Source organism: Panthera leo, chromosome F3 (genome assembly GCF_018350215.1).
Source record: "Panthera leo isolate Ple1 chromosome F3, P.leo_Ple1_pat1.1, whole genome shotgun sequence".
Lineage (NCBI taxonomy): Eukaryota > Metazoa > Chordata > Mammalia > Carnivora > Felidae > Panthera > Panthera leo.
The window spans coordinates 66,885,093-66,904,885 of record NC_056696.1 but is presented as its reverse complement, the minus strand read 5'-3'; the positions used below and the strand labels follow the sequence as shown (position 1 = coordinate 66,904,885).

The window sequence follows — 19,793 nt, the reverse complement described above, 5'->3', positions numbered from 1 at the left end:
GACGCCCGCGTGGCAGGAAGCGGGGGTGCCGAGGAGCCTCAGAGCTGCCCCCCCCCCCCCCCCCCCCCCCCCCCCATATCTCTACCTTCAGTGCTGCCTCAGGTGAGAGCACCTATGGAACAGATAACCCGTGGGATGCTGCCGGTGCTCGGAGGGGACCTGGCTGGCCTCTCCAGTCCTCCCTCACGGCTCCCAGGCACCGTGTCGTAGGAAGTCCAGTGCCGGCTGCACCATAAGCCCATGAGGCCGGCACGGAGGGCGTGCTGGGTCTGGGAGGGAGACCAGGAGACCGAGTGGCAAGAGAAGCCGTCCCTTGGTCCGCCCATGAAGTCCGAAAGGCAGGAGGTCTGGGGGATGCGGCCTCCAGGGCTGCCAGGGCCCATGGGAGGGAGCAGGGGCTGAGGGCAGTGAGGACCAGCCCGGCCTGCCCGAGGTCCCCCGGCTCTGGGCCCCCTGCCTGTGTGTGCGGTACATTCCGTGGCTTCTTTGGCCCTGAGGGCTGCACCCCCAACAGAGGCTGGGGGAGACCCTGGCCAGAGCTGCGCCTGGGGGCTCGACGCCAGGGGCGGGGGCTGCCTTTTGTTCCCTCCACCCGATCCTGAGAAGCACCACCTTGTCTTTCATCAGAGCAGTTTCAGAAATCACACACACACCACCACGGTTGAAGAATATTTAACTTTTCTTAAAAAAAAAATCTTAACCATGAAAGAAAGAAAGAGTATACATTATTTTAACAGGAAAACAGTCATTTCCATCTCTATATTTTATATATTATATATATATTTATATATATATGTATATATACACCTAGCACAGTGTGTATATTAGGGTGGGGGGTTGGCCCGGCAACAGGGGCCAATGCTGTGGGGCCCCTGGGGAGGGTCCTGGGTTAGGTTCAGGGACTCCGGCATTCAAACCCCCACCCCACCTCCTGGGGCCCAGTTTTCAGGGCCGTACCTGATACACTGGTTTTCTACAGGGACAGGGTGGGGACGGGCGGACAGAGGTGGGGTCCGGAATCCCCCTGAAGAGAACCGCAGGAGGGAGCAGCTCTGGCCTGGGCCGCAGAGGCGGGGCTCTCAGGCCAAGGGGGCTGGGACACCCTCCTGCCCGTGGGGGACCGGCGTGCTCAGCTCTGACCCTCCCGGGGCCGGGCTGTTAGGACACAAGCTGCCCTCTGTGACTGCCTCCGGCACCCCGACGACAGAAACCGCTCGGTTATTTACAAAGCAAGATGCACGTATGGTACATACATATTTATAGGAAACCAAAGTGACAAGGAGGGCAGGGGTGCGGGCACCCCACCCCAGCCCCGGGGTCCCGCGAAGAGGGGAGGGGAGGAAGAAAGTGCACGTACACAGAGCCTCCTCCTGCCACCTGCGTGTCTGGGGGGCCGTTTGGGTGCAGCCGGCATGCTCAGGGCGCCAGGCCGTGGACGGGGCTGGGGAGGTGGGAACACACTGAAATTTGACCCGGACCTGAGCGGACCAAGGGACATGCGGGTCTCCTGTGGGGTCTCGGCTAGACCGCCTCTACTGTGGGGCGGAGGTCTGGGGTCCCGCTGCCCTGTGCCCCTGCCTCGGGCCAGTCCCCGGGGGGAGTGGGGACGCGGAGGATGTGGTGTTTGGACAGTTAGAGTCCTGGGCACGAGGCTGCGTGGGCCGTGCACTCTTCCAGGGGTGCGTCGGAGCCTGTGGGGGGGGTGACGAGGGCAGTGAGCGGCCGGCCTCTGGGGTGACCCTCCCTGTTAGGGTTCACCTGCACGGCACCCGAGCTCAAGAGAGCGTGTCCTCTGGAGCCTTTTGCGACGAAAGCGGAGTTTCTCCCAGAGCCTGGGAGTGGCCGCTGCTGCTCCCAAGCCCGTGGGCGGCTACGCGCTGGCCCCACCCCCACCCCATCTGGTTCGAGGGGGGAGACCCATCCTCTCTCTGATCCAAGGAAACGGAGTTCGATACTAAGTTTTCCACTTTTAGGGGAGCTTCTGTGAGGGTTCCCTGGAAGGATCCCTTTCTGAAGCTGAGGGTGTGAATTACTCGTGCTCGGGCGGGGGTGATGAGACCCCTTCACAGAGCCCTCCTCCCTCTCCCCTGCGTGGGTACCCAGAGGGCAGCGCCACACTCACCGTCCTCAGAGCACGGCCCCGGCTGGTGCCTGTCCCTGGAGTCTGAGGCCAGGGGCTCCTTGGCCGGAGGGGACAGGGAGCTGTCTGTCCATCTGGCCGCCTCTGCGTGGAAACTGCCCACGGGTGTGGTGCCACCAGACGAGTCTCCCCCGAGGGACCTGAGCAGCTCTCTGTGGGCACGCTCCATGTCCTGAAAGACAGCAGGGCGATGTGTGACCCGGGTCCCTTGCGTCGGGGCCCTGGGGGTGACGGGTCTGGGGACCTGCCCTCACCTTGAGCCTGTGGAGCTTGACGGTGAGCTGCTCGATGGTGTGGAAGATGCTGCTCGCGTCCCTGAGGGCCAGGCCGGGCGGGGAGCGGCTGGGGCGCCTGCGGCCGCCCTGGCACCAGGGCCGAGGCTCCGTCTGCCAGTCAGGGAGGCTGTCGGGCTGGGCGGGGCTCGTGGGTGCCCCCGAGGCGTCGGTGCTTGAGTCTGGGGGTCCCGCTGGCATGCTGACGTAAAAACAGTTCCCTGTCCCCAAGGCGAGACGGGGAGGTCAGGATGCTGGTCCAGAGGACGCAGAGACCAACCCCGTCGCCCTGGGTGCTCGCTCCCCACGTGGACTGGCGCGGCCAGGGGCCAGGGCTGCCGTCCCGTGGGTGAGCGCGGCGTAGGCGGCCTCACGCTGCCCACCAGCCCTGTAAAGGCCCCCTCCTCCAGAAAGCCTCCTGGGTGGCACTTTGGCCAAGCTTGGCCCACGCCGAGGGAGGGTGCCCAGCAGCGGAGGTTAGGGAAGGCCTCCCCGTCCCTGAAGGGGGGTGAGGAGGCAGGGCCGGCCGCAGGCACTTGGGAAAAGGAGCGGAGGGAGGCTCCGTCACGTCTCCCCGCCACATCTCCCCATCGAGAGCTCTAGATGAACTCTGACACAGCCCCTGCGCCCATCTGCAGAGTCCTAGAGACCCCTCAGCTCCAGGAGGGACTCAGACACCGCTGGAGCGGGGAGGAGGGGAGACACCAAGGGGCCTGGGAGGCCACGTGAGCCTCTTTCCACAGCGACACTGCAGTGTGGCTCAGGATGTCAGGCCAAGGACGCGGGGCTCCGGGCACCAGGCTGCGTGCGCTCCCCACCATGTTCGGCACCGGCTCACCGAGCCCAGTCCCAGAGGCCCAGGCCTGATGGGGGAGGGACGACGCAGTGGCAGGGGTGCCCTGCAGCAGGGGGTCCGCTCCCAGAGCCCGGCTGTGGCCCCGCAGGCCCCACGCTCCAGCCCCAGCCTGGCTCCGGCTCCACGAAGTTCATTACCCGCAGCCTCGGCTCCGCCTTCTGCTTCGGCTGGCTCAGGCCCCGACTGGCCACTCTCGGGTAGCATGGGGACAGCTGTGGCACCCGCCACCTCGGCTGGACCAGCACCACCACCAGGGAGAGCCGACACCAGGAGAGAAGGAAAGAGGAGGCGGCGGAAGACAGCGGGAGAGAAGAAAAGGGGGAACACCGTGAACGCAGACGCCCGGGGGCCGCGGAGAAACCATCCACCATTTCACCGAAGCACAGAGCAGGAAGGGCAGCCCCCGGAAACCCAGGAGAGAGGGCGGGCCTCGGGCAGATGGGAGGCGGAGCGGAGCGCCGGGAGGACAGGACCCCGCAGCCCTGTGAACATCGTTCCTGCTGCCCTCCTCAGACCACGTCCCGTCCCCTCCCTCCTCCCTTGGGCCTGCAGCTCTGCCCAAACCCGTCCCCAGCCCCTGTCCTGGCCGGTCTGGGCTTTCTTGCTCGACACCGCCCACGGGGCCGCAACTTGGGGCGCTCTCCCACTGTCACGATGGCTCGCCACACACCCCCAGCTTCGTCCTGTGGCGTGTGCCCTCCCCCCCCCCCCATGCTGCCAGCGCCTCACCACAGCTACTAACCACCAGCTGCAGGGGGTGGCTGTAAGCACCTGTCCCGGGTCTGAGGCCCCCAAAGAGAGCCTCATCTTTTCCTCAGGCCTGGGTCGTCCGTGAAGAATGCTAGCGGGGGCTTTTGTGGGCAGCCGGTTTGTGCCGGGCACCAGGTGACACCCTCACGTTACACACTGATGTTCAGAGAGGGTTCGCGATTTTGCCTAAGGCCACATGGATGTTAGGTGACAGGCTTTGAACCTCGGCTGCCTGACCCCGAAGCCTTCGTGTGTCGGCGTCTCCTCCCGGGATCCGGGAGCCTCTGTGCACGCGCTTTCCCAGACAAAGCGCCGTTTGGGAGGCTTGCCTCGACCTCAGTGAACCGGGCGCCCGTCTCCCCAGTGGACGTCCCAATCGATTTACCTTTTCTCACAACTTTGTAGCTTCCTGCTGCCTCTGTGTTTGAAGTCTCTTCCTCTGGATTCCTGTCCAGCTCGGGAGACTCCCAGATCCCGGAATTCCTGGCCCGTGGGGGCAGATGCTCCAGGGAACAGAGAGCCGTGTCCTCCTGCTCTGGCTGATCCCTCTCCGGCCCCGGGGAGCCGGGGTCGCGGGGCTGAGAGGCGCTGCTCATGAGGGAAGGCGTGGGTGTCCGGTCGGCCTCGGGCTCTCCGGACGCCTGTGCTTCCGCGGGGTGACCGGGCAGCAGGCCCCACAGGATCAGGCGCCGCAGGCTCTCCACTGGAGGGAGAGAAGGTGCTGGCTTCCCCTGCACAGCCACGCCCAGGGCCGCTGCTCCCCTCCCCCACAGGGCAGAACCCGGAGCGGACAGGGGGTCACAAGGGGCTCTGCGTCCCTTCTCCTCCAGCACGGCCGGAGACAGCGTTCCAGCAGGTGGAGGGTAGAGGGGTCTGTGGGGCCCGGAAGGCACTCACCATCTTGGAGGGCTGCATCAGCGAGCCCTTCCATAACCAGAGGTCCTGGGAGGGACAGGAGGATGGGATCCCTGGTCCTGCGGCCCCTGTTCTCTGCATCCAGGGCTGCGGGAGGGTGGGACAAGGCACCCAGCTCCTCCTCTATGCTGCCCTCCTGCTCGGGATCCTCTAGCGGGACCGGGTGCTTCCCCTTGACCCTCTGCTGTGGCCCAGGGCCTGCTTTGGGCGGGAGGACAGCATAAGGATGGGGAAGGAAGGCACCTGTGGGCGGACCCCATCCACACCCAGCTCTGGGTTCAAGCGGCTGAGAACGTGGACTCATTCCACGAATGTTTAGTGGACCCCTACTATGACTACAACCAGACACCGTCCCGAACCCCTGGCAGATGTCGGGGATGACACCCAGCTCCCTGCCGGTGTGGAGCTTAAGCTCTAGGGGACAGACACAGAGGGGTAACACAGTACAGCGAGCTCTCCAGGCGAATTAGAAGGAGACAGCACTGTGGGAAAGACGACGGCAGCGCGTAGGCCAGGGGGAGGGGGCGGGCGGGAGCGCCGTTTACCTGCAGCCACAAGGCCACAGAAGGCGCGTCGCCGCAGAGGCAACGTCTGCAGAGACCCGAAGGAGGTGAGGAGTCCACAGGGAGATTTACCCACGGTATCCCACGGGTGTGGCCTTCTCCATGGAAACGCCCAGCTGGAGGAGGCGGGGCCCCCACCCCCGCTGTAGAACGCCTGTCACCCGGAGAGCCGGGGTGGGGGCCTCTGTTCAAGTGAGCTCATCCGTACTGGCTCAGGTCTGCTCTCCTTCTCCTTCTGGACCCCCTTCTCAGTCCTTTCTCTGTTCTTATCCAAACCTCACGCTTCTGGCCCCGACATCCTCTCCCATCACCCCGCACCCGCACCCGACCACCCCCTGACCTGTCCCACCAACAATAGCCCGGTGGGCTCCCACAAGGACGGTTCCGGGGACACACCTCCTGACAGCTCCTCAGGTCCTGGTTCGCCGTGGAACACTTCCGAGCCATCCAGTCCCACCCTGCGGGGACAGACCCCCAGAGGTCACCCGCCGCACTGCTGACGCCAGCCAGGAGGGGTGAGCTCAGACGCCGCCCTGGCCTCCCACGTCACAACGGGCAGTGAAGGATGGTCCGACAAAGGGAGGTGGCAGGCTTCAGCACCTGCCACGGGTCGGCCACCTGGAGAGCAGGGTGGGCGCTGGCCGGCGTCTCCTGGTCCCGATTCTATACCCCCCCACCCCGGCGCAGGCGTGGTCTCCCTGACGGCCAGGTTGGGGGGGAGCAGACAGGGACTGGAGGCGGAGGTGTGGGGACGACTGGGGGCCTGGGGGGTGAGCACCTGCTGGGCGTGAGGCTCTGGTGGGCCGGCTCCTGGGCGCCGGGGGGTGGGGGATGGGCGGGTGCCGGGGCGGCTCCGGGGCGCCCGGTGGCGTTCCGCACGGCCTCCTCCAAGAGCTCCATCCACCTGTGGCTCAGCAGGGGCAGAGAGGGCCGGTGGTAAACACAGGGCCGGGCACGCCCCCCGCAGGCAGCCCTCCCCACAGGCGCGCGCAGCCACCCACGGCGGCCCTGTGCCGTGCTCCGGGCCGAGTGGTCCCCGCCTGCTCCTTGTCTTTAAACGGCCCCCAGACAGGCAGCAAGACCCACAGGTGACAAGCCTGACGCTGAGACGCTGACTCAGTCGAGCTGCCTCGTGTGGCGGCAGCGAGGGAACGAGGGGTGGGTGATGACCCCGGAGGCGGAGGCGCTTGGTGGGAAAGAGGAAGAACCCCAGCACAGGGAGGAGGAAGGGACCACTGACCACGTGGAAGACCCCTCGGGGGCAAGGACGGCGGTCCCGCGAGCCCGCTGCGCCTGCCCTGTCTCCCTGTCCCGTGCCCACGCCCCATCCTCCACTCCTCGGCCCGGCCTCGCTGCCCACCGCTCACACACGCCGCCCTGGCCCCTCGACTCTTACGTGTTCTTGTCTGACGACGTCAGAGCCACCAGCTCATAGATCTGGGGGGGGCCCAGCTCGGACGTGCAGATGATGAAGAAGGCCCGTTTGTCTGTGCGAAGGAAGGGGAAAGGGCCGCGTGGAGGTGACAGAGCCACGATGGCGGACCCCGCCAGGGCCACAAGGTGCTGGAAGCCCCGGCCCTCGACACGGGACAGGGACCAGAGCAGAACACGCAGCTGGCCACCGGAACCACGCGGGGTCGCGCACAGGAAGGCCAGAGGCAGTCCTGGACCCTCAGGCCCTCCTCGCGGCGGCCCCCGCTCCCTCTGCTCTCCCTCATGCTCGCCGCCGCCCGCGACTCCCGGAGGCGGGGGGGGGGGGGGGGGGGGGGGCGGGCATCGCCCCAAACCACGGGTGGAGAGAGCGGGCCCAGGGCCCCTTCTCGCACACACCGGGCTTCTCACCGAACCGCCTCTGTCCACCGGGCCCCGTCCCCCCACCCCGCCCCGGGCCACGTCCTCCCGCTCAGGGGCCAGCAGGGAGGCCCGAGGCCAGGCCCGCGCGGCACCTGTGGCCACGGAGCGGATGAGCACGGCGTTGAGCTTGAGCACGGGGCTGAAGGTCTGCTTGCTGTCCGAGGAGCCGGCGGCCGTCTTGCTGTGGCACTTGAGCAGCAGCTTCTCGTCCTGCTTCTGCAGCAGCACCAGGAGGTCGTCCAGCAGCAGCACGTGCAGGTCTGGGGGGCAAGCGCCGTGAGGAGTACCCCCGCCCCCCCCCCCCCCCCCCCCCCCAGCACAGGGACAGGGTCCTGTGCCCCCTCCCCAGGCGGGGCCGCAGGAGCCCTGCCGGGCCCCGGGCGTGCGGTCCGGAGGGCAGGGCTGGGGCACCCCGGGCGTGCGGTCCAGGGGGCAGGGCTGGGGCACCCACCCAAGGTCTTATCCTTGCTGGTCCTCCAGGTCAGGGGCCCCTCGTGGATCATCTTTCTGGCCGTCAGATCCAGGCTCTGTTAAGGAAACGTCGTTCATTCATTCGTACCTTCGTCCGACCCAGTGCACTGCTGAGGAGCTGGGGGTCAGCGGCAAGCATGAGGCGGCCTCTGCTCTGACGCTCCAATAGAGGCCACGGGCAGGACAGAAGCCACCGTGAGGCTGTGCGTCCCACTGGGGGGTTCGCCAGCGGCTCTGCCCCGGCCTCTCCCCAACCCGACCTCTTTTTGTTTTCTCCCCGGCCACCTTCACCTGGACCCCGGCTCCCAGCCCCCGCTCGGCCAGGAGAACTCCAGCATCCCGTCCCCGCCGGCAGGGCCGTCTGCTGGGTGTTCGTGGGGGCCCCGCTGCGGCACCCCGTCCCTCCGGGCCCCGGCCGGTTCCGCTCCCAGGGGTGCCCCCAGTGTGTGTGGCGGTCCCCGCCTCCCACCTTGAACTCCGCCGCCAGAGGGTTGCTGGCCCTCTCCAGGGAGGTGGTGTCCAGGCGTTTCTGGTAACCCTCCAGACGGTGCCGGTTCTCCGTCTGCTTCACGGCCTCGTTCACGTACTTGAGAATCTCCCGGCACTGGTCCCGGGCCCGGCACAGCTTCTCGTGCTCAGACGTGCCACCTACCGATCGGGGCAGAGGCGGTGCTGGGGGGTGCCTGCCTGAGGAGCGTGTCAGAGTCCAGCACACCTGGCCGCCGGTGGCTGCAAGCCGACGGTACGGGCACAGGTGTGCTGTCTTTGCCTCACTCGAGGGCCTCAGACCTAAGGGGCCCTGGCGCCGAGGGTCCTCGGGATCAGGGCACCGTCCCGGAGACACACACAGCTCTTGGGAATTGCCAGCCGGACCACAACCAGCTCCGCAGATGCGGGGGAGGGCAGGGCCTGGCTGACGGCAACGGTGCCTCCAGGATGCCCGCCCAGGTCGGGAGAGGGTCCTCACACTCCATACCCTGACTCCAGCGCCCCAAATTCGAGGGCAGCTGGGGAATGCTCGGGACCCCAGAGAGTGTCCCTGGGGCTAGCTCCTCTCAGCACGGCCAATGAACTTATACAGTCAGCACACGCGGCTGTACGTCTGTGCGCTGCACAGAGGCGTCCGGCAGGGGGATGGACAGATGCGGGGGGCGGGGGGGGGGAGGTGACGGCAGCCGTGGCCCCGGTGTGGGACCACAGTCACGGGGGAGTCCGCGTGCCAACCTCTTTCCATTCGGACGCTTTCCTCAGATTTGCACCAAGGCCCCCGCAGGCTGGGGGCGAGCCTCACACCCCCTCCCACTGCTGAGCTTCTTCTCCCCAGAGCACGCTCATAATCGCGACCTCCCTCGAGACTGAGCGGAACAAGGGACTCGTGAAGGCCACAGAGCAGGTCAGCGCTGGAACTAGGTCTGAGTGCGGCCGCCGCCTCGCGCTCCCTACCCTCCGTGTGCTTGAGGACGCTCTCCAGCAGCAGCGGGTACTTGGTGAGCCGCTGCATCTCCGAGATGATGAGGTCTCTGAGCTGCAGCCGCCGGCACTGAGGGTGGCTCTCGGCCTCCTGGACAGAAGGGGGCACAGACGGAGAAAGAGGACAACCCGCGGTCAGGGCCTGGCTCTTGGGCTTGGGACCCGGATGGGTGTGAAAAGGCCAAGTGGGTCCTGGCCCCAGAGGGTCACTCAGAAAGGTTTAGGGAAGACTGGTGGGGGCCGGGAGATAACCCACGGAGGGGACGTGGTCGAACAAGCGCCACAGAGCAGGTGCTATGCCCACTTTACAGACAGGGAAACCAAGGCCCAGCTACGTGCACACAGGAAGCAGGAGGCGAACACGGCCTTCGGGCTGCTAAGCCACGTCCGTCCTGAGGGCCGGCACGTGCCAGTGTTTCTGAGGCGGTGGCGTGGGACGAGGGGGGTGTGGATGGGCGTGGGGGTAGCTGGGCTGCCCTCCCGGGTGGAGAGGAGAGGCCGGCGGGCCGGCCCCGGGGCTCCAGGAAAGCAGCCCGGGAGATCCCTGGCGACCCCGGTCGGCCTTACGGAGCTACGCCCGCACTGACTTCTACTGGCAGCCAGGCCGCCACCGACTTCTACGCCCGCACCGACTTCTACTGGCGGGGAGGCCACACCTGCATGAAGAGCTGGAACCGGCTCTCCTTGCGCTGCTTGGTCTTGATGAGCGCCAGCGCTATGGACTGGTGGGAGCAGAACCGCGCGGCCACCTGCTGGAGCTCCTCCCGGGCGGGGCCGTCGAACTGCAGCACAAGGGACACCACCCGGGCATCGCACCCCGGCCCTCCCACACCCTCCGCTGCCGCTCCCGTGGCCAGGGGAAAGGGGGACCCGTCCCCTCCAAGCATACCCGAGCCAGCATGAGGTCACCAATGTCTTTGATAATGGGGCCCTCCTCCCGGAGCTTCCTCATGGCCTCACACCAGGAATCTGGGGCAAGGAGAGAAGAATCAGAGAGGCCCGGGGTAGAGCTGCACCGCCGGACCCTCCGGGACCCGGGGAGAAGGGCTTTGGGCGGCAGTGCCGAGGGGAAGGGTCCGGCAGCCGTTCTGCTCCTGGGGGGCCCGGAAGGCTGGCTTCAGGGCGCGTTATCAAGCTGTCCGCCAGAGAGAGCTGGTGAGGGCTGTCTGCTCAGGTAGGCCCCGGCACACGGTCAGATGGGGACAGACACCTGAAGGCTGGCCGGAGAAGGGGTGTGGGGGAAAGACAGCGGGCGGGGAGGACGGCCCCTCACTGTGGATCTCTATGAGCTCAGGCAGGTTGGGGAAGAGCCGGGCCAGCTCCTCCCGGGGCATCAGGTTCTCCTTCTTCATTCGCTGGTAGAAGATCAGGTCCAGGACCCGGAGTGTGCGCAGATGGGAGGCTTCTGTCACGAACAGCTCTGAGCGGGGTGGTCGCGGGATGGGAGGGACACAAAGCACAGGGGGTCAAGCGAGTGTGCAAAGTCATGACTGCCACCCCAACCCACTTCTGAGGAAGCCGAGTGCTGGTGTCAGATCGCAGGGCGACATCCCACCCCAAGGGCCGTGCAGGAATGGCGACACGGACCTGGTCCCGTCCCCGGGGAGCCACCTGGCCTACTACCACCCTCTGCCCCCTACTCGCCCGAGTCAGAGGGGCACATGCTCACCGTTGATGACCTCCTGCCGGTCGATCTCTCTCTGGCTTAGCCCAGCCACCACGTCCTTGCCCACCATGTGCTGCCAGTTCTGGGCATCCGGCTCCAGCTCCAGGTCAGACAGCTGGCCCAGATCGTCCTCTAGGAGGTGCGGGAGGAGGGCGTCTGCACCGAACCCCAGATTGGGGGACTCGATGCTCCTGGGGAAGAGGAGGAAGGACTCAGCTCGGGGTCCGCCCCCGTCTCTCCTGCCCCGCGCCCACGGGAAACGGCGGCCGTGGACAGGCACACCCGGCCGGCCGCTCGGGGCCGGGACACCCCACTCACCTGCGGCCCATCTTGGGGGTGAAGGGAGGGGTCGGGTTCTCCAGAGACCTGTGGAGAGAAGTCAGCCCTCAGCCCCCGCTGCCCCCGCCCCGAGACGCCCCAGCTGAGCTGCCCGAGCCCTGCCCACCTGGTGGAGAGGCTGGAGGCAGAGGACGAAGCTGACTGGTGGAGGCGGGCGGCCTCCGCGGCCGCGTCCATGTCCACGTCGCTGCGAGAGCGGGGCACGTTGTCCGCCTTCCGAGACCGCTTCATCTCCTCCCGGCCCTTCAGGCTCTCCGAGCGGCCCAGGCGAATCTCTGAGCGTGAACTGGGGAAGGAGGACCGGCAACCTTGGGGTCCCACGTCCCGGACAAGCTCTCCTCTGCCACCAAGACTCCAGGTGCCTCCCCTGCCCCTCCCCAGTCCGGCTCGATGGACAGAGGCTCTCATCGTCCCCGTCATCGTCCCCGTGGCCCACCAGGAAATGAGAGCGGGGACCAAGAGATCAGACTTGTGGTATGCCACAGACCCCAAACCCTCCAGGAAAGCTGTGGATGCCGCAGGCCCTCATCGGGGACCATGAGGTCCTCGCTCCTGTCCTGGACTGTCTGGTGGCCAGACCGTCTCTCCCTCGACTCCAGAGCAGGTCAGCTCCCACCGCGGACCCTGCTTGAGGCAGATCTCTTCCTTTCATAGGACTTTCTTCTACCGAGAAGTACAGGCACTTCCTTCACACTTGTCCTGGCCTCCTCGCAGGCCTATCAGAGATTCCATCCACGGATGGGCTCCTGCCCCTCCAGCTGTGGTGCGGATTCTTCTGTTCTCATCTTGTAGCATCCTTCCGGAGCTTCCACGTCCCCTCCTGGGGGCGGGCTGGCTGGGGAGGGCCCATCTACTGACCGGCAGGAACCCGCCCCCTCACCTGCCAGGTTTGGCCAAAAGACCCACAGACAAGACAGGACTCAGCATCTCCAGTCCCAGAGACCCCTCGGTGTGAAGAGACGCTGACGGCCGGGTGTTCTTTTCCGCATCCTGCAGAGCACGAGCCGGGAGACAGCTGGTGTCTCTGACCCCTGCTGCCCCAGGATGGTGCCTCCTCCCTCCACGGCCCTGCTGACTTGGTTCTTACTGACCTGCATCCTGGCCCCCTGCCTCCAGGGCCAGGGCCAGCCTACAGAGTCTGGGCAGCTCCTGAGGGCACAGCAGGCTGCTGTAGCAAAGGAGGCCAGCACCCTGGGCTCCATTTATCTCGCGTCTCTCAACTGCCAAGGACTCAAACGGAGCTAACCCTGAAGCCACACTGCCAGCCGACCGCCTCAGACCACCCCCTGGGGGCTGCTAGAATGCCTCCAGCCAAGACCACTCACCCAGCACTTGCACCAGTAACCCACAACAGGCCACCTGAGCACCAGGACAAGCCCCCACAAGCGAGTAACCTTCCTCCCAACAAGTGGGGCGACCTACCTCTGGTCCCCGATCCCTAGAATACTGCCTTCTAGACCCGGGGGCTCTTACACCTGCCGACTTCTGACCCACCGTTTCTGCTAAGATTGCTGGTGAGCTTATAGTCAGCAAAGCCAACGGCTCCCGTGGACAGGGGATTCGGGATCCTAGGGTCTCAGGGCATGTATAGCTGGCACCTTCAAGAGCACTATTTACAAACGGTCTCAACTTTTTTCTCACAACGTTGGTATCTTGTCTCTACATGCTGATGCATCTGTAACATCGGGCCTACACATCCCGTAATTTATACATTTAATTCACTCAATGAGATTACACGGAGCTCGGCCTCTTGGCTCAGGACAGATCTAACCTTCACCTTCCCTTACAGCTTTGTTTGTTCTCACGACGGCAGAATCTCCACACGCGCTGAGCTTACGAAGGTTTGCTACAAGCAGGAGTAACCTTGTGTGGGAGCAGGAACGGCAGACTTGTAGTTTGGTCAGTTTCCCAGGTAAAATGGTTTGACTCCCTTGGCCACTACCCGGTGACCCAGTGACCTGGCTTGCGCCTGCTCAGTAGGTGCACACGTGTATGATTTCTGTGCACGCAAGACCCCATCTATATGACTCAAGGGTGACTCAGGGAAGGTGCACGGAGCTTTCTGACCACAGGTGGTTCTCACTAAGTGTTGGCTGGAGAATTTCAGACATGACGTGGCTGCTGTCGTGCCACGGTCCGGAACAAGTCCGGGAGCACGCCTCGATGCCAGAGAAGGGTTCTCACTGGAACGTGGCCAAAGACGGAGAATATACGAGGTGCCAGAGCTGCAAACCCTCTTTTCTTCTCGAAAGTGCTTTGGAACCAGCAGAGCCAAAGTTCAGTGCTCTTCCTCACGGGCGTCGGTGGCCAACCTTGCCTGATCCCTGCATCCCCGGGACTGTCCCTTGCCATCCCTGCCCCAGTCTTCTCCAGCCTTGTCAGGTAGGGTGTCGGGATTAGCTGCTGTGTAATATCCTCTAGCTGCTGAGTAGTCAGGCGGTGAGTCCAAAGGAAACATTCAAGACACGCAGTCCCCGGGCTGGGAGGTCGGGGGTCCTGCTCTGTCTTCCGCTGGCCTGATGGCCGACACTGGTGTGTCTTCAGAGCAGCTGCGAGTTCTGCGGCGGGGATCTTACGGTCTAACGGGGTGGGGGGAAGCACCTGGAAATAACCCTGCAGCACACCCCGCCCAGGCTCCCCTCCGTGGGAAGCCGGCAATTCCCATGTGGCCCTTGCTACCTGTCGCTTTCCAGCAGGTCCTCGGGAAAGCTTCCTGTGGAGAGCCGCTGCGTCCCGGGCTCTGGGGCGTCATACGGCTGGTTGTTCTCAAAGTGCTGAATGATGTTCCTCACGTTGCCTGGTTTGACTGGAAGCAGAAAGACAATGAAGGGTACTCTGCTTTCTGTTCGGGACCCTCGCTCCCGTTAGCCCAGAAGACAGAGCAGTGAGCAAGCACGGATGACAGCAGCACCGGGCTGGGGACTGGGAGACGCGGGGGCTGGTCCTCTGGACTACTTCCTGGTCCTCTCCCAATAACCCGGAGAGTGACAGGGGCAGTCCCTTGCTCTCTCACATGCAAAATGAGACCATTTGGAGGTATATTTCCTGTGGATATTCCTTTCGGCTCTCATGTTATTACAATGACTCTCAGGCTTAATTAACGATGAGATTTTTTCCAAGAACCGAGTACAGAATAGAATACGAGCCAGGAGCACCCAAAATGCATCTATCTGTAATTTGGCCAGGTTGCCAGGTTATATCGATCATTTCCCAAGTTTATATTACTTTTAGAGCTCATTATTTGTTCTTTTTTTGACTTTCTTTCCTGTCCTTCCAGTCCCGGCCCCTGCCTCTAGTTGCTGCCATCACTGTGAATCAGACCCTTTATTATCAGTGAGTGGGGGTGGTCTTAGGTAGAACAGAGGAAAGGGGTCACTCTCTGGCATTCAAATTCCAGCCCCTCTTCAAAGCTAAGACAAAAGAAGGCTGTTCTTGTTCAAAGAAACAGAGAGAGCAGGTATGAAAGTCACGAGGCTCATGGGATACCCGCAGAAGGTTCCTCCTCAGAGATGCAGTGATATCAGCCCAGAGCTGGGCTTCAGAGGCCGATCTGCCAGAGACCAACGGGAAGGCTGGGGGTGGGCAGGGAGGCAGGCGAGGCCATGATCCTACCCACATGAGCCAGAGTCCCACCCGTGCAAACCCACAAATCTCCCTAAGTCTCTAAACTCAGGTTTCATGAGAAAGTTTCCAGGCCAGAGAAAACAGAACATCCAGCTGGTCTCTTCAAACTTCGTATCATTTAGGCAGGTGGCTGGGGTAACAGTTTTCCAGAGATGCGTAACAGGAGGCTGTGTCAGGAGCAGGGGCTGTTAGCATCACGCCCACTCTGGGGACTGGGGCCTGAGCTGCCTGCAGCAGGGTCAGCTCTGCAGTCACAGCCTGAACGGCCCTGCTGGGTGATGGCACGGGGGCCCGGGAACACCCTGTAACAGGCGGCCGCCGGGCTGAGCCCACTGCTCCCTCCCCTGTGTGTCGCCTGTGCTCGGGGTATAGTTCACCCTGTGACGACAAACGGGGATTGCTCTGAGAGGCGGCACAACTGAGGAAAGTCAGTGTAATGGGGGGAGAAAGGCAGAAAGAAACGCAATTTTTTAAATGAGCACAGTTTTTACTGGTGTCCCCTGTTCTCCTTCCTCCATTCTTTGGACGACAATGAAACGGAAGGATAAGTACATTCCATATTATTAACAGTCAGTTACGGTCGCTGTTAAACGGGGGCAACAGCTGATGACTCTAACAGTCACTCAGTGCTGACCCTTCCTCCACCTCTGGGGGCTGCTTGGTCTTTAGACACGGACACAGGCTTTGCTGATGTCCTGGGACCTTGAGAACCAAGGCCACACCAAATCATTAGATTACAATGGAAAGACCGAACTCAGCCCTGGTGAACACCCAGGCCCCTTACCCTGTCCTTGGGCTCCCGGCCCCTCGAAGCTGCTGCTTCCTCCTGCCTCCCCTGGGGCAGCGTGGACGGGAGGAAGTGTGTGTTAAGATCTAAGGGCCTGGGTCCCAAGGCCATTCTTTTATTTTTCCATTGTTCTATATGCCTTTTCTCAAAACTTAAAACCTTTTTTTTTTTTTAAGTAGCATAAGGAGGGGTGCCTGGGTGGCTCAGTCGGTTGGGTGTCCGACTTCGGCTCAGGTCATAATTTCATGGTTCGTGGGTTCGAGCCCCCTGTGTCGAAGTCTGGAGCCTGCTTCAGATTCTGTCTCCCTCTCTCTCTGCCCCACCCCTGCTCACGGTCTGTCTCTGCCTCTCTCTCGAAAATAAATAAACATTAAAAAAAAAAAAATCAATAAAGTAGCATGAGTCTAGGAATTTAGTAACTTTGAAATAATTTTGAATCGTTATTTTTAATTGTCACTTCACATGAAATGAATTCTAGCCACTGAACAATTTCCTGATTTCATTGCACTGCTCTCTCTCTGCACAGATTCACAGTAGAGCCTTGACCACGTTAATCATGTGACTGTACTCGTGGGAGCCTCACTGATGAGAAATGAGTCTGCCCAACTGCAGGTTCTCAGCCTCTCTGGGTTAATGTCTATGACGTGTTCGTTTTCAGCGCACAGACCCCCGACGGCACCAGGCCCTCTAACACACAGCAGGGGTCACTCTCTTCAACCGCCGCGGTGACGCCACGCCGTCCATGTTAAGTCAGGAGCGGTGGACGCGCCATGCTCAAGGGCTGAAGCAGAGCAGGTGACGGACGGTGAAAGGCCCCCAAGAAGAACTGTTAGAGACCCACTGTTTACGAAAGAAACCCCGCATAACTCTCAAAAATGAGGATTTTTGTTATTTCAGTCGAGACAAAAACCTGAGAAGCTCGTGCAGGACGTTTTAATGTGTGAAGGCCTCCCTCGTGTACACGGAGCCCTGGACCTTCGGAGCCCGTTCCCTGAGATGTGAGACAGGGACAGGGCGGGGCCGAGGGCGGGGAGGCCGTGACACCGCCAGGAGCAGCCCCCCGCGGAGGCAGCTGGAGCAGGAGGGAGGCACACGGAAGACAGCGACGGAGTGACGGGATGGGGGACGGGGAAAAAGGACAGACAGACTTGAGAGATGGAAACTCAAAGCTAATGCAAAGAAAAACCCACAGAAAATGGTCCTTTTACCTTCCACAGGGGACAAGGGAATATGAAATGCTAAAAGAAAACAAACAAAAACAAAAGTAAACCATGAAAAGTCAAATTAACGTCTCCAGAGTCAAAACAAAACTTACATCAAGCTGGAAAATGAAAAACGAATGGCAAAAATCAGGTCTGATCTAGAAGAGTCCCCCCTTCCGCAGCCCCCAGGCAGCAATATCAGAAAAGGCCACTGGCCCACCCACCCCACAGCCCTTCCCAGACTCCCAAGACTAACACTGGGGTCTGAAGACGCCAACTGGGAGGCCGGCAGAAAGTTCCAGACCGGCGACAGGCTTAACCGAGTTTCAGGTGAGTGGCAGCATCGGGGGTGTCGCTGGGCCCCCACCTCCCACTCCACATCTAGTTCTGCTTAGCAGTAAGTCAGACTTCCCATCGAGGGCCCACAATTGCTCCCAACACACCTCAGGGGCACAGACGGAGCCCACTGATGAAGGTGAAAGGGGCATTTACTGTCAACAGGGCGGCCTTGCCAGGCGGGAATATTCCTCCGCGTGGCTGCTCGGTAGCTATAACTGCTCTGATCTCCTAGACTAAGGCCCGGGGACTGGCATGGCCTCCTTGGCTCGGAAGCGTCATCTGCACCTCGAGGAGCCTGCACGCGGTGTGGCAAGGGGACGACGAGCAGCACTGAGTGGGAGCTGTGGTCTCAGAGGGCGGGCGGGCGTGCGGCTGCTGGGACAGGGAACGCCCTCTGCCAGCGGCCCGGTCGGGGATGGGGCTGCCGCCCCTGCCCGAGGCCACCGCCCCCCATGTACTCACTGCTCTGCGAAGAGCCTTTGGGCTTCCCGATGTACTTGAGGATAGGGTTTCGCCTCTTGTCCTCCAAGGCTTCCTTGTCTTTCTTGGAATTGCTGCTCTGCTGGGACAGGAGACACCAGCTTTGGAGAAGGTCCCAATCCCCAGACTTAGCCACTCATCCCTGCCACTGCCCCCCCAGACCCGCCCTGAACGGCTAACTGCAAAGCAGACTCCGGCTTGCTCCCGAACCAGCACACGTGCGCCTGGGCCGGGTTTGAGCTTGTCTGTGGGTTCTCACGGACTCCCCACGCAAAGGCAGCGAGGGTCAGGCGCAGTCGTGAGTGGCATTCCCGGGTTGGCCTCATGCAGAGACCCGCACCAGAGGACACTTGTCCAGGTAGTTCTGTCACCTTCTTGGTTTTTGGGAAGAAGGGCAGCCACTTGTCCTTGTCAGGAGCTGCCTGAGCCTTTTCGGCTGCGCCGGAAGGCCGTGCCTCTCGAAGACGGAGCCCGGCGTGACTCATGTAGGTATTGAGGGCGAAGTCCATGGGGGCGCTGTGCGACGGGAAGCAGAGTGGTCAGTCAGAAAGCTCGAGCTGTGCCAGCCAGCAGGCGGAAGGGCTGGAACCCCGCTCTGGACAATCTCCAAACTACCACCCGGGGGGGTGACAAAGGGAGAGTTCTGGGTCAGGGTGTTTGGAAGGAGCCCTGGAATTCTCAAGGGGGGGCACAGAAGGACTCTTGGCTAGCAGGAGTCCTGGGAAAGACCTAATTCTCTCCCTAAGCGGAACTCTTCCTGAAGGGGGGAGAGCGGCCAGCAGAAGGACGTGGCCGGTCCCTACAACGTAAGCCAACAAGCCGGCAGGCCTGGAACCGACTGAGGCCTACGGCCACGGTCCTCGGGCATCCACGTGCGGTGGGGTGGCAGGGAAAAGGGGAGAAATGCCGGCCTGCCTCTGCCTTCACCACCCTCCTGGCCCCGGCACCAAGAGAGAGAGGGAACGGAGCCGCCACGGGCCACACGTGGAAGCGTCCAGAGCCGTGTCTGGAAGCCAATCTGGCCCTGGATTCAGGAGGCAGGTCGGGCACTCTGGGCACTCAGTGCAGCAGGGGCTCCGGCTCTGGCCCCTCCTCCACAACCGCCCTGGCCTGCCTTCCTCCGGCTCAAGCGTGCGCACACTCTTCGACGCTGGCTGCTTGAGGAGCGGACACGCATACCGGCTGCGGAAACCCCATAACCTGTGCCAGAGAGGAGAGGCGTCGCGCCCCGGCTCCCCTACAAGGGCTGCTGACGCAGGCCGGTCCTGTCACCAGCACTTCACGGTGGCTTAGAGGCAAAAGGCGGAGGGAGACGCAGAGCTAAGGCGGAGGTGGGGAGGCCGGCTATGTGCACGGTGGGGTGAGGGCAGACCCTTGCCCCAGGCGGTGGCCCCAAGCGGCAGGGGCCTGGACCTCACAAGCCGCTGTTAAGGTTACGCGACACCTGGGGCCATGCCTGGACACACTGTGACCTCGATGCTCAGGGCGCCCCGTGTCCAGAAGGATGGCAAACGCACCGCACACTCACTCACCTCCTGTCCTCCTCGTACTTGGACCTGGAACAAAAGGAAGGAGCCATGACGCGCACGTACGGCATCGGCGTGTTGGCCGCGCAGACACGGGGGATGGGGGCGGTGGGGGCGGGGAGGCCAGACCTCGACTCCGGTCTCAGCTCTGAGCCTACGTGGCGCTCGGGAGGCGAGAGCGCTCACCCCCTTGGGGGCCTCGGCACAGGGACTGAGAGGTCCTTCCCGCTGAAGGGGGGCGTGGCCGGCATTGTGACGTGATCACGGAGGAAGGGGCCCGTCCTCGCCCAGCCAAACTCGACTGAAGGGCTGGGCTGACGTAGAGCTGGAGGAGGGCGGGTGGCCCCTCGAGAGCCGACCCAGAGAGACCTTCCCACACGGCGGTGGAGGCAGCAACGACCAGCCGAGGGGGCACGATGGGCCAGGCACTATCCTAAGCTATTCACAAGCTGATCGAGATCTCAAAGTGCCCGGTGAGGAGGCGTTAGATCTCCATCAGTGAGGCTGAAGCTTCCCGTAGAGACCACCCCGGGCGGGGT

The 19,793-nt window shown here is 62.9% G+C and overlaps 1 protein-coding gene across 10 annotated transcripts in view; it reads right to left on the bottom strand.

The window, feature by feature from the left end:
• Positions 1 to 550: 550 nt before the first annotated feature.
• ARHGEF11 (Rho guanine nucleotide exchange factor 11) overlaps positions 551 to 19,793 on the bottom strand; it is an 87,303-nt gene continuing 68,060 nt past the window's right edge. For 3 of the 10 annotated variants that reach the window (XM_042926419.1, XM_042926429.1, XM_042926423.1), the window contains 24 exons: positions 19,261 to 19,284; positions 18,100 to 18,244; positions 17,711 to 17,810; positions 16,916 to 16,945; positions 13,976 to 14,102; positions 11,403 to 11,582; positions 11,276 to 11,323; positions 10,961 to 11,148; positions 10,565 to 10,711; positions 10,181 to 10,260; positions 9,948 to 10,073; positions 9,265 to 9,382; positions 8,291 to 8,469; positions 7,802 to 7,877; positions 7,443 to 7,610; positions 6,893 to 6,983; positions 6,275 to 6,400; positions 5,893 to 5,954; positions 4,916 to 5,134; positions 4,404 to 4,721; positions 3,406 to 3,501; positions 2,395 to 2,633; positions 2,123 to 2,312; positions 551 to 1,691 (listed from right to left, as the gene is read on the bottom strand). In XM_042926419.1, the coding sequence (XP_042782353.1) occupies positions 1,633 to 1,691; positions 2,123 to 2,312; positions 2,395 to 2,633; positions 3,406 to 3,501; positions 4,404 to 4,721; positions 4,916 to 5,134; positions 5,893 to 5,954; positions 6,275 to 6,400; positions 6,893 to 6,983; positions 7,443 to 7,610; positions 7,802 to 7,877; positions 8,291 to 8,469; positions 9,265 to 9,382; positions 9,948 to 10,073; positions 10,181 to 10,260; positions 10,565 to 10,711; positions 10,961 to 11,148; positions 11,276 to 11,323; positions 11,403 to 11,582; positions 13,976 to 14,102; positions 16,916 to 16,945; positions 17,711 to 17,810; positions 18,100 to 18,244; positions 19,261 to 19,284 (3,136 nt within the window). In that variant the 3' untranslated portion in view covers positions 551 to 1,632. The remainder of the gene's footprint in view (positions 1,692 to 2,122; positions 2,313 to 2,394; positions 2,634 to 3,405; positions 3,502 to 4,403; positions 4,722 to 4,915; positions 5,135 to 5,892; positions 5,955 to 6,274; positions 6,401 to 6,892; positions 6,984 to 7,442; positions 7,611 to 7,801; positions 7,878 to 8,290; positions 8,470 to 9,264; positions 9,383 to 9,947; positions 10,074 to 10,180; positions 10,261 to 10,564; positions 10,712 to 10,960; positions 11,149 to 11,275; positions 11,324 to 11,402; positions 11,583 to 13,975; positions 14,103 to 16,915; positions 16,946 to 17,710; positions 17,811 to 18,099; positions 18,245 to 19,260; positions 19,285 to 19,793) is intronic. The other 7 variants (XM_042926420.1, XM_042926430.1, XM_042926421.1 and 4 more) reach the window with 7 other exon arrangements.